The 16,105-nt window shown below is 40.4% G+C and overlaps 3 protein-coding genes across 3 annotated transcripts; 2 read left to right on the forward strand and 1 right to left on the reverse strand.

Annotated features, from left to right (window-relative positions):
- Positions 1-8,492: 8,492 nt before the first annotated feature.
- On the forward strand, positions 8,493-9,652 carry LOC119913992 (heat shock protein 30-like). The gene has a single exon (XM_038732964.1). The coding sequence runs from the start codon at positions 8,898-8,900 to the stop codon at positions 9,564-9,566; it is 669 nt and encodes a 222-aa protein (XP_038588892.1). The 5' UTR covers positions 8,493-8,897; the 3' UTR covers positions 9,567-9,652.
- A 2,047-nt stretch (positions 9,653-11,699) lies between these two features.
- LOC119914009 (heat shock protein 30-like) lies at positions 11,700-13,104 on the forward strand. Its single transcript, XM_038732984.1, has one exon. It carries the CDS (start codon positions 12,063-12,065, stop codon positions 12,729-12,731), a length of 669 nt encoding a protein of 222 aa, XP_038588912.1. The 5' UTR covers positions 11,700-12,062; the 3' UTR covers positions 12,732-13,104.
- Positions 13,105-13,731: 627 nt separating this feature from the next.
- On the reverse strand, positions 13,732-15,058 carry LOC119914008 (heat shock protein 30-like). The gene has a single exon (XM_038732983.1). The coding sequence runs from the start codon at positions 14,836-14,838 to the stop codon at positions 14,170-14,172; it is 669 nt and encodes a 222-aa protein (XP_038588911.1). The 5' UTR covers positions 14,839-15,058; the 3' UTR covers positions 13,732-14,169.
- Positions 15,059-16,105: the final 1,047 nt, after the last annotated feature.

Consider the following 16,105-nt stretch of genomic DNA (forward strand, 5'->3'; position numbering starts at 1 on the left):
GTTAACACGGCATTAGCTAACTTATGTTAAGTTAGCTAATGCCGTGTTAACTTTGAGTGAAGATTGAGTGAAGTAACTAAATTAGCTAGCTTGTGCACCTAGCTAGGCAAATAGCTGGCAAGTAACTAAAACTAGTGCCCTGAATCACACAGTAAAGACATAGGTAATCTTGCTAGCTTTGCTAACGTCACATGCACATAGAATACCTTTCTTTATTTTTCCAAGTTAACTTTTTTGAAGTGCTTGTCAAAGGGGGCAGGGAGGGGTGACAGCTGTTAACGGTAACAACACATTTTAATTAGCTAACAACGAGTCATGTTATTGGTTGCATTTGAAGCAGTACGTTTTACATCCAGTCAAAGTTAGGATGCTAACAAATAAATCAGACAATGCACAGGCGATTTATTGATATCCCCATGGTTATGGTCTTCACTGGTCATGAAGTAAAATTCCAAGTCCTCTATGTTTGAGACTGAGACAAGACCATCAAAAAGTGTTCTTGAGTACTACAACAGTAGTTCATTCCTTGCTAAATTTAATAACAATACAGATGATTATCTAGCCTCAAAATGCTCTTCTTTGTAAATTAAGAAAGGGCTAAACTAATCGCTGGCAATGATTTTGGCTTCCCTCACCACAGTGATGATTGGCAGGTCACACATTATTACAATATGTGTTTTTGGTTTACTTTATGCAATGAGGAACTTGTGGTTGGAAACAATCCAGCATAGTTCCTGTTGTCAAAACCAAACTTCCAAAGTCTCTGAATGACTTCAGACCCTACCTTACTTACCTTGTTAGTAATGAAATAATTTGAAAAATTGATCAAAAAGAACTACTGAACGGGGCCAGACCTCTTCTTGACCTTCTTTAATTTGCATAATCGAACCAAGAGGGGGGTTCAAGATGCCACACTACCTCTGCTCAACTACATATACAAGCACCTCAAGAGCTCTAACAAGAAGCTCACAGACTAGTTGTCCTGTTTTTGTTATTTTTCAAAATCATCATCATGTACTGAATGTGTCAAAGACTAAAGACATGATTGATTTATATTTATATTTATACCATATACAAATAGTGGAGGCCTACAAGTATTTGGGAACCACACTAGACAATAAACTGACATTTCCTAGTAATACTGACATGGTAGCACCTCTTTGCTTACTTTCTCTTTTATCTGCCGGTATCAATCTCTCAAGGTCAAACACAAAAGTGTACACAATATGGTGGTTAATGTCTGTAGCAAAATAACTCTTGGCACTGCACAGGAAACTGCAGGATCTTTACAGCAAACAGTTACATAGGCAAGAAGAATCCATCCTGTCTGCTTGGTCCCATCTTTTACATCAACATTTCATTTTCTGCCATCTTTTTTTTTTTTTTTTACCTTTTTAACCGACTGTTTTATTGTGCATTTATGTTTTTATCTTAGTGTTGTATTTATGTACCCTGTGTTCTATGTATATGATTGAGTTGTGTCTGCTCTCACCAAGGCACTGTCCTGTCAGCAACAGTCAGATTAGAGGTGGTGTCGAAAGTTAAATTTGCAGTGAAAGTCTTCAGACTTCACCTCTGTGGTTTGGCTTTCTGACAGATTCATGGATCAAGGGAATAGAGGATGCTTGTGATGGGGGACGGGTCTTTTGCGGGATAATTTGTTTGATTTTCATCAAACAAAACACTTTTCAGAGAAGGACTCAGTGTATGGATTTGGACTGCCGCACTGAAGAATTTGTGGTGGCGGGGGCTGAAGGATGGGCGCTAATGTGGATTAGGTTAAACAAACCCATTAAAACATGAAAGGTTGTTGATAGCTGATGTGGGAGTATCAGACATCTCCTCTTAGAGACCAGGGGCTTTAGGGTATTGGGCCTGTAAGTGAGTGTGTGCATGTGCATGTGTGTGTATATATATGAGTGTATGTGTGCGTGTGCGTGTGCGTGTGCGTGTGTGTGTGTCTGTGCGTGCACGTGTGTGTGCTACAAATGAATCGATAGTGATGAGAACAGGCTGGTTTCTATTACCTATTTAATTATCCTCCATCAAACAAACATGATAGCACCTTGATCACTTATACTGCGGTCCTTTACATATATACACACACACTTAAGACACACGCACGCAACCTTACACACACACACACACAGAGGGAGAAAGAGAGTGCATAAAAGTACAGGGTCACTTTTACTTTTACTATCATATGAAATAGGAGAGAATCAAGGTCACAAAAATAGAGAAAACATAAATACATCCACAAAAAAAAGATAGCAAGTTCTTTAATTAACCCTGCTTTATGACCTTTAAATGAAGGACAGAAAGTAAAAAAATGATACAAATCAGGCCAATTCATTATCTACTAATGGGTAGTTTTAAAGTCCTTGGTTAAGGAATTGCATGTGTGTGCTGCCAGTGACCTCATGCTGCTGAGCACCACAAGGCATAAAGCCTTGTTTATGTCTGTTACAAAGCAACTGAGCAGTTTTTGTCTGCTGTCACCATCTGACTAGGCTGACGTAAATAGTAAAGACTCTGTGGTTGAAATCAAAATATTTATACAGACAATGACAAGCCATTTGGATGCTGCAGCTGGGAAAGAGCAACATGGCCGCAGTCAGTCTGACAGACAGCTGTGAGAAGTGTGTGTGTCTGCTAGTGTCTGATTAGGCTGCGGCGCCTGTCCCCTCTCTCTCTCTCTCTCTCTCTCTCTCTGGCATGATTACATAACAGGCGATCTGCAGTGAAAATCTGTGTGTTGTGTGTGTGTGTGTACAGCATGCACGTGCAACTGAGGACAAGATTGTGCATCATGTGACTCAGTATGTGTGACCTAGAAACGTCGAGCAGTCTCTCATGGCTTCATTAGGGCACAAACCAAAAGTTCAGAATGTATAACCTTCAAATGATCACCCTAGTCACTCCCTGCAATTGTGTGCCTGTGTGTGTGTGTGTGTGTGTGTGTGTGTGTGTGTGTGTGTGTGTGTGTGTGTGTGTGTGTGTGTGTGTGTGTCTATTTCTCATGGAGTTGTTTTGCTCACTTTTTCTTATTTCTTATTTTCTAATTATATTTTCATACCAAGCTTCTCACAGTTTTCTTCGCGTCTTCTGTCACTTTTTCCACTAACTTTTTCTCTTTGTCATCTTCCCTTATAGAGTTGCAAAGTGAATTCCTATTTCAAAGGTTGATTTTTTATGATATCCCTCTTATGAAGTCAAGAAAGAAACACAAGGGTCTCCTGAATAATTTAAAGACGCTCTAGGTTTATATTATGGCCATCCGTTTTAATCATTTATATTTCAACTTCTTTCTGAGAAGTTGTTTTCCCCTCATTTTGGTATGTATTATGATGGAAAATACTACAATATCCATGAGCCAAAAGTGCAACAGCCATTGCGTCATATGACACCTGTTGTACCCATAGGGTTATACCAGAGATGCTCACAAGTCTTTGAGCTAGAGTCCAAGTCAAGTCTCAAGTCTCTCGTGGTTATTACGAATGTTGTCATCACCTGCTGCGTTCAATCCAGGTTGCTTATAAAACTTCATAGCAATAAGGAATACTGTTAACCTGTTTTTCATTTACAGAGCACAACCATGTAATGTGCAATGCAATTAATGACAGCTTATTAAATACTGTAAGTCAATAAAACTGTGACGTTGCATAATCAACAATAAATCTGTCTGTTTTTAACTTACAGAGCACAACCATGTAGCCTAATGTACAATGTGTCTACAATTAGTGACAGCTTATAAACTACTTTAAGTCAACAAACCCTGTTGAGTTTCAAACCCAGTGTAAAGTTAACTAAATAATACTGTAAAGTTATATGGTCAACAATAAAGCTGTAACATGTTTTTAACTTACAGAGCACAACCGTGTAATGTGCAATACAGTTAATGACAGTTTATAATCTACTGTAAATCAACTCATCCCCCAGACTCTCAAAACAATAAACTGTGACCTGTTTTTCACAGAGCACAACTATAATGTCCAATGCAATCAATGACAGCTTAAACTACTGTAAGTCAACACACCCTGCAGACTCTCAAACCAGTATAATGTTAGGCTATAACTAAATAAAACTGTAAGGTTAGGCTACATGATCAACAATAAACCTGTAACCTCTTTCCAGCCAACGGCAATAATTAACGTGATGGCAGCCAGCGGGACGTAAATGATTAGGTTAACCGACCACCACAAGTTTGGCAAGTAAACAAACCCTCGTTCATCTTTTCATAATGAATGACAGTCGGAGTAAACCTCCCGTAGCTCATAGCTGAAGCAAGAAGCAAGCTAACGTTAGATGGCCAATGCTGAACTAAACATGTTCACTCACCACATATTTGCGTTCAGCGCTTCTTTGTTTGGGTCTTGTTGCATGAAGTTTTAAAGCCAAAGTTTATGATAAATGGCACAGCAGCTGCCGGTGTTTGTTGTCCTCTCTCACGTGCGGCCGCACGCAGCAGATGTTACGTAGGCAAGTTATAGGTAACGGAGGGAGGTAATAACGGCAAGCTCATCAGACTTATCCTAAAAAATAAACATTGTTCACGAGTCCCACGCCTCGAGTCCGAGTCGAGTCTGAAGTCTTTTGAGGACGAGTCTCAAGTCGAGTCTGAAGTCACTGTGTGTGCGACTCAAGTCGCACTCGAGTCCGAGTCTCAAATTCGAGTCCCCATCTGGTGGGTTATACCCACCAAATGTGCCATACAGACGAAGAAGTAGTCAGGGGACAGTTGCTGGAATATGTCAAACGGGGTTGAAAATTGCTGCTTTTCCAGAGAGTTAGTGCATGTTGACGCTGGAAAAATTTTCAGTGATGCATCCTGAATCAAGTTGATCAAAGACAACGCCAGTGTGCAGTGTCACAGAAAACAATGCCTGCAGGTGTTTTGAAATCTTTCATAAGCAACAAGTCCTCCCAATTAAATGACAGAATGTTGTTGGTCATTTCCCTCAGAACAATGCTTGCTGTTTTATGATCTGACGCCCTTATCGGCAGGACGAAATTATTTCTCAGCACTTTCCAAACCTGTTCCAAGTCACAGGTCAACAGTATTTTATGATCATACACCGCTATGGTTACAGTTTGGTCGGGTTTAGGCAGAAAAAAACAACTTGCATAGGGTTAAGAAAACATCATGGATTGGGTTGAAGTGATTGCTTTCTCGCAGTGGTTACAGTAAAAGTTAGGGTTAAGGAACGGCCCGTCATTGTTAAGAGGTTGGGTGGATAGGGAATTGTAACTAATTCACCTCCTCCCAAGGTGCATCGGGAAGGGAAAACGTTTTAAGAGGTAAAACAAAAGCAACACATAATTGTGAAACCAACAGCTTCAGCTTGTGGCCGTTGTCGTGGCCAGGCAACGCCATCCAAAATTGGCTCAGACTTTTTAAGTAAACTGTTTTATCAGGTATCTAAATATTAGCTGCACACATTATATGTAGACAGAGTAGTATTGTTGACTTTTTATCAAAGAACCAAATATTTCTTGATCGCAGTTGCTCCTTTGTTTGTACTGAGGATTTAACCAAGAAGAGTTTTATACCTTTCCAACCTTTGGAAGTTCACCGATGCCAGTCACCTAACATTGTCTATGCAGAAAATGAACAGGACTTCTACTATTACAGTTCACAGTAGATACCCGAAATATCCAACTCTATAACGGAGATAAGGAAAGCAGCACAGGAGAGTTATCAGTTCCAGGTCCTACACACAGGACCACTGCAGTATACCTCTACCTCTCTCACTCGCCCTTCACTTTTTTTTCCTCCTTTGCTGAGTCCCGCCTCATCACCTCTTCTTCTCTCTTCCCACTCCTCTGGCGTTCTCTCATCTTTCTCCCCCCCCTGCTGCATCCTCTCCCCCTCTCAACCTCTCTTCCCCTCCTCCCCACATGTCTGTCTGTTCGAAACTGGAGCAACGTCTTAATCGAGGCTCGGAGACGTGACGGGAATTTCTAAGCAACCCCGGCTCTGCGGTACAGACTCAAACACACACACACAGCAACACACACATTCTGCTGGCAGCCAATTAACAGCATGCGATCCAGCGCCAAATGAATAACTGCATGTTGATGAGCTGGCGGCTCTGAGCGTGTGTGTCTATGTGTGTGTGTGTGTGTGTGTGTGTGTGTGTGTGTGTGTTTGCTGGTGGCCGTCATAACCACTTACACAGACATAAGGATATCTCTTTTATGTGTTCAGGGGAAAGACGGGGATTATGGCGCATTAAAAACCATCTCTGTGAGGGACAAACTAAGACAGGAACAAGGAAGTACGAGTTTGTGCCTGAGATTTTCTTTGTGTGGGACTGTGTGTATGTGTTTGTTGCTGTCCCAGCAGCTTTAACGTATGTGTGCGTCGTGTTTGTGCACACCAGCAGCATTAGGAGAACAATGCGGATGATTTACATGGAGCTGAGTCTTGCTTTCTCCTCCTCATCCTCCTCCGCATCCTTCCTCTGTTACCTTTCATTCTCCTCATCCTCCTCACTTCTATCCTGCCTTCACTTTGGGGAGTTCATCCAAAGGTGAACGCCTGGCAAAAAATAAAAAAAATTAATCTCTCCCCCCTCAAAAAGCTCATACATTCTCTTTATGTGTCAAAAATATTGACACCAACCCTGACACAATATCCCCGAGCAGCAAAGCGCTGTGTTTGCCAGTCCAGGTTTCATCATCCATCCCTGTTTTTTTAGTTTTTTTTTTTTTTGAGAGATAGAATATGTTGAAAATAAGACTGTGGGTTTAAAACCTGCCTTCTGTGTTGTTTTTGGTGCCCTACTTCTCTGCACAGTCCTCCATGTCAGTCTTTTCTGTACACTCTCTAAATAAACTTAAAAAAAAAACTGGTTCTTATTGGTTCAATCACAATTATGGCACATTAATATTACACAATATTATATTAATTCAGAAAAACTCAGAGTATAGTTTTCTCCTTTTTTCATTGAAATCTATGTTAAAACATGAGGTGCTTCATCCAGATTGATTTTTTTCACATGATGATCTCTTCAGACCTGTACAGCACACTGTAAAAATCAGTGCATCGTGATCATTTCATGTGTAATAGTATGGATATGGTGGTGTTGTTCACTTTTGAAAGAAACAGTGTGTGTGTGTGTGTGTGTGTGTGTCACAAAAATAAACATAGTAAAGAACAGCAGACGAACAGTATTAATTAGAATCTGTATAATCACAGGTAGCGATGTACAGTGAGGCTTTTCTCGTGTGTAAATTCATTTTGTTAAACTAGGATGACAACTAGTGGCAAAGTGCTGAGACAGCAGGAAAGCTGCTGGCGTTTGGAGGGTAAGTTTGCTGGTAAATATTAGCGGAAGAAAAGGCTGCCATCTAGCGGAGATATGTGCAAACGACAGCAAAGGATCAGAGGAAACTACGTACTGAATTGAACAACGCTGTGTTTCATCTGAGACCCGAAAAGACTAAACATCCATTGAGGAGGCTGTCTCTCATGGATTACGGTTTTCTAGAATAGAAAGAATTAAAATATATATATCTATTAAAATGATGATTCACTTATATAGATAGGTGTCATTTATACTGGGGACGCTGGGGACTTGTCCCCACCACTTTTTTAAAGCATCATTTGTTTTTTTAAAAACATTCTGAAATATAGCTCACAGTTAAATAACAAATTACTTTTGAAAGGTTTATTTGCACACTGAGAAAACAAGCAATTCAATTAAAGTATAGAACAAACAAATTTGCATTGTCCAAAAAAAGTAACTTAAGTAAAAATAAAATGACCCAAAAATGTGCATGCACCAATCAGTAACTTTAACAACTTCTTGACAGTTTCTTTTTGGCCAAGTTTTCCCGTTCTCTCCCTTTGAACATGACAAAACAGGAGGGAAGATTAAATCATGCCTACATATGTGTTGTCTCAGCAGGGATGATATTACATGAGAAAAGTTGATCTACAAGAGAAACAGATCTGAAAGTAAGACAGAATGCTGGAGAGCTGCACTGCATTATCTCTATTACATTTATCTGTATTAAAATGCCACGTGCTGCTGAGTATATATATATATATAAAAATACTGATTAAGGATTTTTCCGCTCGTTCTCATGAACCTAAAATCGCATATCATGATTTCTCTCGAGCAAAGTGTCTCATCACACCCCTAATCTGAGCCCCTATGTCCCCACCGCTTTTCAACAAAGTGACACCCTTACTTATAAGTTCCTGTTTCTTAAATTCCTACAAAACAAGATTGATAATCTAACAGAAAAGAAATATCATAACCCCTTCACCAGTGTATATTTCAAAAATAGATTCTGTATTGCAAGTGAAATCTTCATTTGTACTGATGACTGTTTGCATAAGAGTCAGGAGATGTTGGCACTCCTGACTAACAGCTCCACCCAGTGTAAACCTCCAGGAGCTCCGCAGCAGTCTGGAGCTAATGGACAAACTTCAACACAACATCCTGGAGGAGACGGAGCCTTTCCAAAGCAGTGTGGTCCTGAGACCGCTCTCCAAATTCAGCACAATGTCGCAATCTGCAGTCTTTCTTTGAAGAATTTGTTAAATTTGGTGAGAAATCATGGCGGACAATGACAAAAGATTTGTTACGATAATTAATCTAAATGTAAAATCCCTCTGTTATGTGTCTTTGTCTGTATGTAGTTAGAAACTTCCTGATCAAACAGGAAGGATCCAGAGACATCAGCACTCCTGACTAACAGCTCCACCCAGTGGAGAGCTGTGGTGACAACAGGAAGGTTCCTGAAGACTCTGGAGCTCCTCCAGTTAGAATACAAAAGCTGGGGCAGTCCCACTGCTGAGACAGAAAGCAACACAGAAGAGGACAGACACTTTAACAGTGTTTCATCTCAGATCAAGAGGACTCAACACTAAACACACAGTGAAGATGCTGTGCTCTCACAGACTCCACTCTGCCCTCAGTCCAGTCATGGACTTGTACTGGCCTGTACGCAGTCTGTGGCCAGAGGTCAAGCCTCTGCTCTACCAGCAGGAGCTACTGCAGAGAAACCTCCAGGAGCTCCGCAGCAGTCTGGAGCTGATGGACAAACTTCAACACAACATCCTGGAGGAGACGGAGCCTTTCCAAAGCAGTGTGGCCCTGAGACCGCTCTCCTACCAGCTGGAGAAAGAGGGAGAGCGCTTTGGCCTGACCCTGGACACTCAAGGCTTTTCCCCAGAGGAGCTGTCTGTCAGGCAGGTGGGCAGGAAGCTGAGAGTCAGCGGGAAGACAGAGATGAAGCAGGAGGACCGGAAAGGCTCCTACTCTTACAGACGCCAGGAGTTCAGACAGGAGTTTGATCTGCCTGAAGGGCTGAACCCTGAAGCCGTCACCTGCTGCCTGGCTCCAGACGGGAAGCTCCACATCCAGGCGGCCAGAGCTCCATGTGTTGAGGAGGCTGAGAGAGAGCTGACCATCAAGAGGAGCTCGGAGGAGAAACCACAGCAGAGTGTGTGTTCACACACAGAAGGCAGCAGCACAGAGACACACAACAGCACACAGGACAAACCTGAAGACATGGACTCAGCTACATGTTGTTCTAACAATGTGCAGTAAATGTGGCTTATAAATGTGTTGAATGATGATTATATGAGCGTTTTGTTTATTATTGAACATACTCAAATATATAATAGAAAAACATACTTCTCATTGGGCTTACTTAACTTTATTTTTATACTCTTGGCTACAAATAAAGTATATTTCTGTAGGTTCAAAACACAACACTTGTAATGACAGAAAGTTGACTTTATAATGTATACCTCTTCCAGAGAGAACATTTGAACAGGAGTCATGGTTTATGGTGTGGTAGGCTGACTGGTACAGTTCAAAAGGTTTATTAACAAACCAAAAGCGAGCACACTTACAACTGAGTGGCTGAGTCCATAATCCAACAAGAACTGACAGGGAACAGGCAGGTAACAGGACGAGACAGTGCAAACTACAACCACAACAACAGACAGCACATCTACACGCTACAAAACACTGCAATGACCAGACAGGGACTGAAGAGAAACATCAAACATATATACACCAGGGACTAATGAGCAGGGCGGGAGCAGCACAGGTAACAGGGATCAGGGCTAACGAGACAGGCAGGCAGAGAGACAGCAGGGAAAACAGAGACTGGCAGGCAGGCAGATTACTGGAGGGGAACAGACATAACACAAGTTGCAGTATACTAAACATGGACCATATCAAAGTAAGTAGTAACAGATCAGAATAATAAAAACAACAAACTAATCCAGACACAAGCAGACAGATCACGAATACACTAATAATAAGGAACACAGACTGAAGCTAAGATTTAAACAGAACTCAGAGCAGACATGGGCAAAACAACACAGAAGTACACAGACCAGGAGTAAACACTTAAGACATGAACTAAGGTACAAGGAGACAAGATGGATATGAAGTAACTTAAAGATGCGGATGAATAAAATAATAAAGGCTACACAGAGACTAAAGCAAAATGATCAAAATCAGATTAATAAATGAAACTGGCAGAGAACATAAATTGACACCTAGCAAACAGACAGAACTCAAGCACAATGGTACAGAACTAACACATGAGAGACAGGAACAGAACTAAACAAGTACTTGGGCAGACACCGAGATAACAGGACAGATCAGACCAGAACCACCACACAGAACAAGCAGAAGACTGGATGCAAGACCACAGACAGACAGGACTGAAACCCAAAACCCAGACACAGAGAAACCAAAACACAGAGAAGGCATGGCCAAAATAATATAACCCAGACAAGCTCAGGACAGGATCGTGACACTTTCACTTCAAAGTAAATGATCAAATATCCTCATCAACATTTTGCTTGCTGAACTGTACAGCTGTTTTGATGAGGCTTTTATTTTGAAGAGCTTCATTGTCTCCTGCTTGGACTTTTACAGGAAGGATAATGTTTTCTTACCATTACAAAACATTTAATTGACTGGAATTATTTACGTGAACATTTTATTGACTGAAACAGAGTTCTCATGTATTTTGAACTCATCATTTCCCTTTATACTATTTGTGTCAAGTTTTCACTGAGACAATTTCTGAATCTGTTAATATCAAATGTGTAAGATGTGCCTAAAAACAACAACACAAAATCTAAATAAACACTTCATTGAAAAATAATCAAGTACTCATGAAAATGAGGGCAAGTATTTTGTTAAAAACTATGATTTGAGAGTTTCAGTGTTGCAGTCAACATTTATCATGTTTCCATCACATTTGACTTTCTATTGTTTCAGTTACCATGAATATCAATTTCAATGTGGTCACATAATTTTTCTCCTCCAGCTCAGATCTTTATTAAGCATTTCCATCTGCTACCATCCAGAAAACACAAGAAACAAATATTTTACACTTTAAGAAAATATAAACAGGGACACAAAACCTGTTAGTGTTTTTTTGAACTTACTGATGTTGATTGTACACTGGATTTTTCTTTAGTTATTCAAGCATGAATGAAAATTAAGAAAATTAAATATCTACAGATTTGAAAATAATTTCTGAGGCATAAGTGAGAACACATACAGTATATACACCAATTATAGTTGTTGTGATTAGTTGATATATGCAATGATGTGATTATATTTGTTTTTTCTGCAACTTTGAGTTTTTTATGTTGATTTGTACTCAAGGCAAATTCAGCACAATGTCGCAATCTGCAGTCTGCAGTCTTTCTTTGAAGAATTTGTTAAATTTGGTGAGAAATCATGGCGGACAATGACAAAAGATTTGTTACGATAATAATTAATCTAAATGTAAAATCCCTCTGTTATGTGTCTTTGTCTGTATGTAGTTAGAAACTTCCTGATCAAACAGGAAGGATCCAGAGACATCAGCACTCCTGACTAACAGCTCCACCCAGTGGAGAGCTGTGGTGACGACAGGAAGGTTCCTGAAGACTCTGGAGCTCCTCCAGTTAGAATACAAAAGCTGGGGCAGTCCCACTGCTGAGACAGAAAGCAACACAGAAGAGGACAGACACTTTAACAGTGTTTCATCTCAGATCAAGAGGACTCAACACTAAACACACAGTGAAGATGCTGTGCTCTCACAGACTCCACTCTGCCCTCAGTCCAGTCATGGACTTGTACTGGCCTGTACGCAGTCTGTGGCCAGAGGTCAAGCCTCTGCTCTACCAGCAGGAGCTACTGCAGAGAAACCTACAGGAGCTCCGCAGCAGTCTGGAGCTGATGGACAAACTTCAACACAACATCCTGGAGGAGACGGAGCCTTTCCAAAGCAGTGTGGCCCTGAGACCGCTCTCCTACCAGCTGGAGAAAGAGGGAGAGCGCTTTGGCCTGACCCTGGACACTCAAGGCTTTTCCCCAGAGGAGCTGTCTGTCAGGCAGGTGGGCAGGAAGCTGAGAGTCAGCGGGAAGACAGAGAAGAAGCAGGAGGACCGGAAAGGCTCCTACTCTTACAGACGCCAGGAGTTCAGACAGGAGTTTGATCTGCCTGAAGGGCTGAACCCTGAAGCCGTCACCTGCTGCCTGGCTCCAGACGGGAAGCTCCACATCCAGGCGGCCAGAGCTCCATGTGTTGAGGAGGCTGAGAGAGAGCTGACCATCAAGAGGAGCTCGGAGGAGAAACCACAGCAGAGTGTGTGTTCACACACAGAAGGCAGCAGCACAGAGACACACAACAGCACACAGGACAAACCTGAAGACATGGACTCAGCTACATGTTGTTCTAACAATGTGCAGTAAATGTGGCTTATAAATGTGTTGAATGATGATTATCCCCGCAACCCTGTACGTAGGATAAGCGGTTGACGATGGATGGATGAATGATGATTATATGAGCTTTTTGTTTATTATTGAATATACACAATAAATATATATAAAAGAGAAAATTCAACCTATTTAATTGTATTTTTACATTTGACAAAAATAAAGTATATTTCTGTAGGTTTAAAATACAACACTTGTAATAACATGTTGTTCTAACAATGTGCAGTAAATGTGGTTTCATTCAAATGTTCGGCTAAATGTAAAATCTACTTTTGTCTGTGAACAAAAAGTATTGCACACTTACAATATGTATTGATGAGCTTCATTAAAAGGGGAAGAAATGAAGGAAATGTTCATTGAATAGCCACTATGAATTGCTTTATAGGTCCAAAATTACTTCTTTGATGAATATGGGCTAATTGTGACTTTTACCCACAGCTCTCCGCTGTATCAAAGTGATTGTAGGTACAGAATACAGGAAAAATCAATGTGTGAAGAAAAAGGTGACTTTTTCTGTCGATTAACTGCAAATCCACATATGGTAGAGTCAAACAATTTTTTGGATGATTATTTTTGAAATTAGTACATCATACTGAACATCATATGTTTCAATTCCTGATTTTCCTGGGACAGCTGATGGAAATGATGAATGAAAATGTCAAACCTTCACCTGACTGAGAAGAGAAAATGATGTGATGACATTTAAACTGAACCATTCAAAAATATTTCAAAACCATTCAATGAGGTAACTCACAGAGCAGACATTCTAAATTGACTGTCAAAAAGCAAAAGCAAATGAACATTGACAGGAGTCACAAAAAGATGCTATTTATATGAAGAATGCATTTTTTTTATTAAAAGAATGCAAACGGTTTGGAATTCAAAACATGAGCCGTTATCTCAGGCACATAAAGCAACAGAGGTCACATATTCCAATTAAATGCAATATTACACCCATCATGAAAGTAAGTAGGTCAAAGTTATCGAACAATTTTCATGTCACCAAAACTTTAATAAATGTAATTCATAATTAATTCCAGCTCATACCCTCACTAATGAAGGTAAACACTAACAAAATACTCTTTATACCCTTTATGCTGTTGTAGCTATTAATGTTGTTTTGTTTTTTACCTACAGTAAAATTTTTTTTACAAAAACATAGTGAAAGTTTCAATACATTTTTTGATCATGCATAAACAAATTGAAACACATTCTTATCATTTAACACTTGAACCTTATGTTATTGTAAGTGTTGTATTTTAAACCTACAGAAATATACTTTATTTTTGTCAAATGTAAAAATACAATTAAATAAGCTGAATTTTCTCTTTTATATATACAATATTTATTGTGTATATTCAATAATAAACAAAACGCTCATATAATCATCATTCAACACATTTATAAGCCACATTTACTGCACATTGTTAGAACAACATGTAGCTGAGTCCATGTCTTCAGGTTTGTCCTGTGTGCTGTTGTGTGTCTCTGTGCTGCTGCCTTCTGTGTGTGAACACACACTCTGCTGTGGTTTCTCCTCCGAGCTCCTCTTGATGGTCAGCTCTCTCTCAGCCTCCTCAACACATGGAGCTCTGGCCGCCTGGATGTGGAGCTTCCCGTCTGGAGCCAGGCAGCAGGTGACGGCTTCAGGGTTCAGCCCTTCAGGCAGATCAAACTCCTGTCTGAACTCCTGGCGTCTGTAAGAGTAGGAGCCTTTTCCCTCCTCCTGCTTCTTCTCTGTCTTCCCGCTGACTCTCAGCTTCCTGCCCACCTGCCTGACAGACAGCTCCTCTGGGGAAAAGCCTTGAGTGTCCAGGGTCAGGCCAAAGCGCTCTCCCTCTTTCTCCAGCTGGTAGGAGAGCGGTCTCAGGGCCACACTGCTTTGGAAAGGCTCCGTCTCCTCCAGGATGTTGTGTTGAAGTTTGTCCATCAGCTCCAGACTGCTGCGGAGCTCCTGGAGGTTTCTCTGCAGTAGCTCCTGCTGGTAGAGCAGAGGCTTGACCTCTGGCCACAGACTGCGTACAGGCCAGTACAAGTCCATGACTGGACTGAGGGCAGAGTGGAGTCTGTGAGAGCACAGCATCTTCACTGTGTGTTTAGTGTTGAGTCCTCTTGATCTGAGATGAAACACTGTTAAAGTGTCTGTCCTCTTCTGTGTTGCTTTCTGTCTCAGCAGTGGGACTGCCCCAGCTTTTGTATTCTAACTGGAGGAGCTCCAGAGTCTTCAGGAACCTTCCTGTCGTCACCACAGCTCTCCACTGGGTGGAGCTGTTAGTCAGGAGTGCTGATGTCCAAAACACTGGAAAGATCGTGTGTTTTCAGGACCACTCCTGCATTTGCAGAAGTTAAACATTAGATGTCACTCAAACTTATGTCATTAGATAAAAATTTCCATTTTCCTAAATTGCAGTAATCATATGCTACTTAACTTCAATGGGATCTCACTTTTTTAAATACTTGCTCTACTTTTATTTGTCCCGTTTGTCTTGGTAAAGGAATCTCGTAGTAGTAGAACTAGTTGTTGCAGCTATTACTACTAGTAGCATTTAAAACAGTATAGAGTAGCTTTGTAGTTAAATTTAATTATTAATACATTAAAATTTAGTTCACCTTGCCTCAGTCTTTCCATTTCCTAATTAGTGTTCAGCAGGTCAGTAATCTTCCCCTCTGTGTCCCTTAGATAGACTTATCTTCCTGTGCAACCACATTACTCTGAAGCCACTGTCTGCCTATTAGTACCAAAATCAATGATAGAGACCAGACAGGAATGGGCTTTAATACAATGAAGAGAAGAGAAGAGAAGAGAAGAGAAGAGAAGAGAAGAGAAGAGACAACTTTGTAAATTAAGAATTACATGACAATTACATTAAAAACTTTTCATTTAATATTTTATACTGGTTCAGTGAGGACACAGTGACACCAAGTGTCTTATCTGTCTTCTCTATTTTTTGGTGATTTTATATCACAACTTTCATTCTCCCTGGAGGAGATCTCATTTCCTATCTCCTCCTCTTCATTTTCCAGCAGGGTAAATGAAGACGGTTATTGTAATTTCCTTTGTTTTATTCTAACTTTGCCGGGCAACAACAGATGCAAAACACATTTACTTCCTGGTTTTCATTTATTTCTTGTAAATATATAAATGTTTGCTTTGTTAACAGTCACAAAACTAAAATTTTCCCTCACATAATTTGCTTCCACAAATTGCACAGCTCCCATGTGTATACTCTGGAAATAGCTAAACCACCAATTGCAAAGATGGAAATTTACATCATGTAACTTTGTTTAAAGGTACAGTGTGTAAGATAAGAACTGAATTTTTGTTTTTTTGTTTTTTAGCTTAAAACATT

Source organism: Micropterus salmoides, unplaced genomic scaffold, assembly GCF_014851395.1.
Source record: "Micropterus salmoides isolate LMB-PRFRI ecotype aquatic unplaced genomic scaffold, ASM1485139v1 Ms_hic_scaffold_20, whole genome shotgun sequence".
In the NCBI taxonomy this organism is placed as follows: domain Eukaryota; kingdom Metazoa; phylum Chordata; class Actinopteri; order Centrarchiformes; family Centrarchidae; genus Micropterus; species Micropterus salmoides.

Coding starts and splice junctions, on each gene's coding strand:
- LOC119914008 (XM_038732983.1), bottom strand. CDS start 14,838: ATGCTGTGCTCTCACAGACTCCACTCTGCCCTCAGTCCAGTCATGGAC.
- LOC119913992 (XM_038732964.1), top strand. CDS start 8,898: ATGCTGTGCTCTCACAGACTCCACTCTGCCCTCAGTCCAGTCATGGAC.
- LOC119914009 (XM_038732984.1), top strand. CDS start 12,063: ATGCTGTGCTCTCACAGACTCCACTCTGCCCTCAGTCCAGTCATGGAC.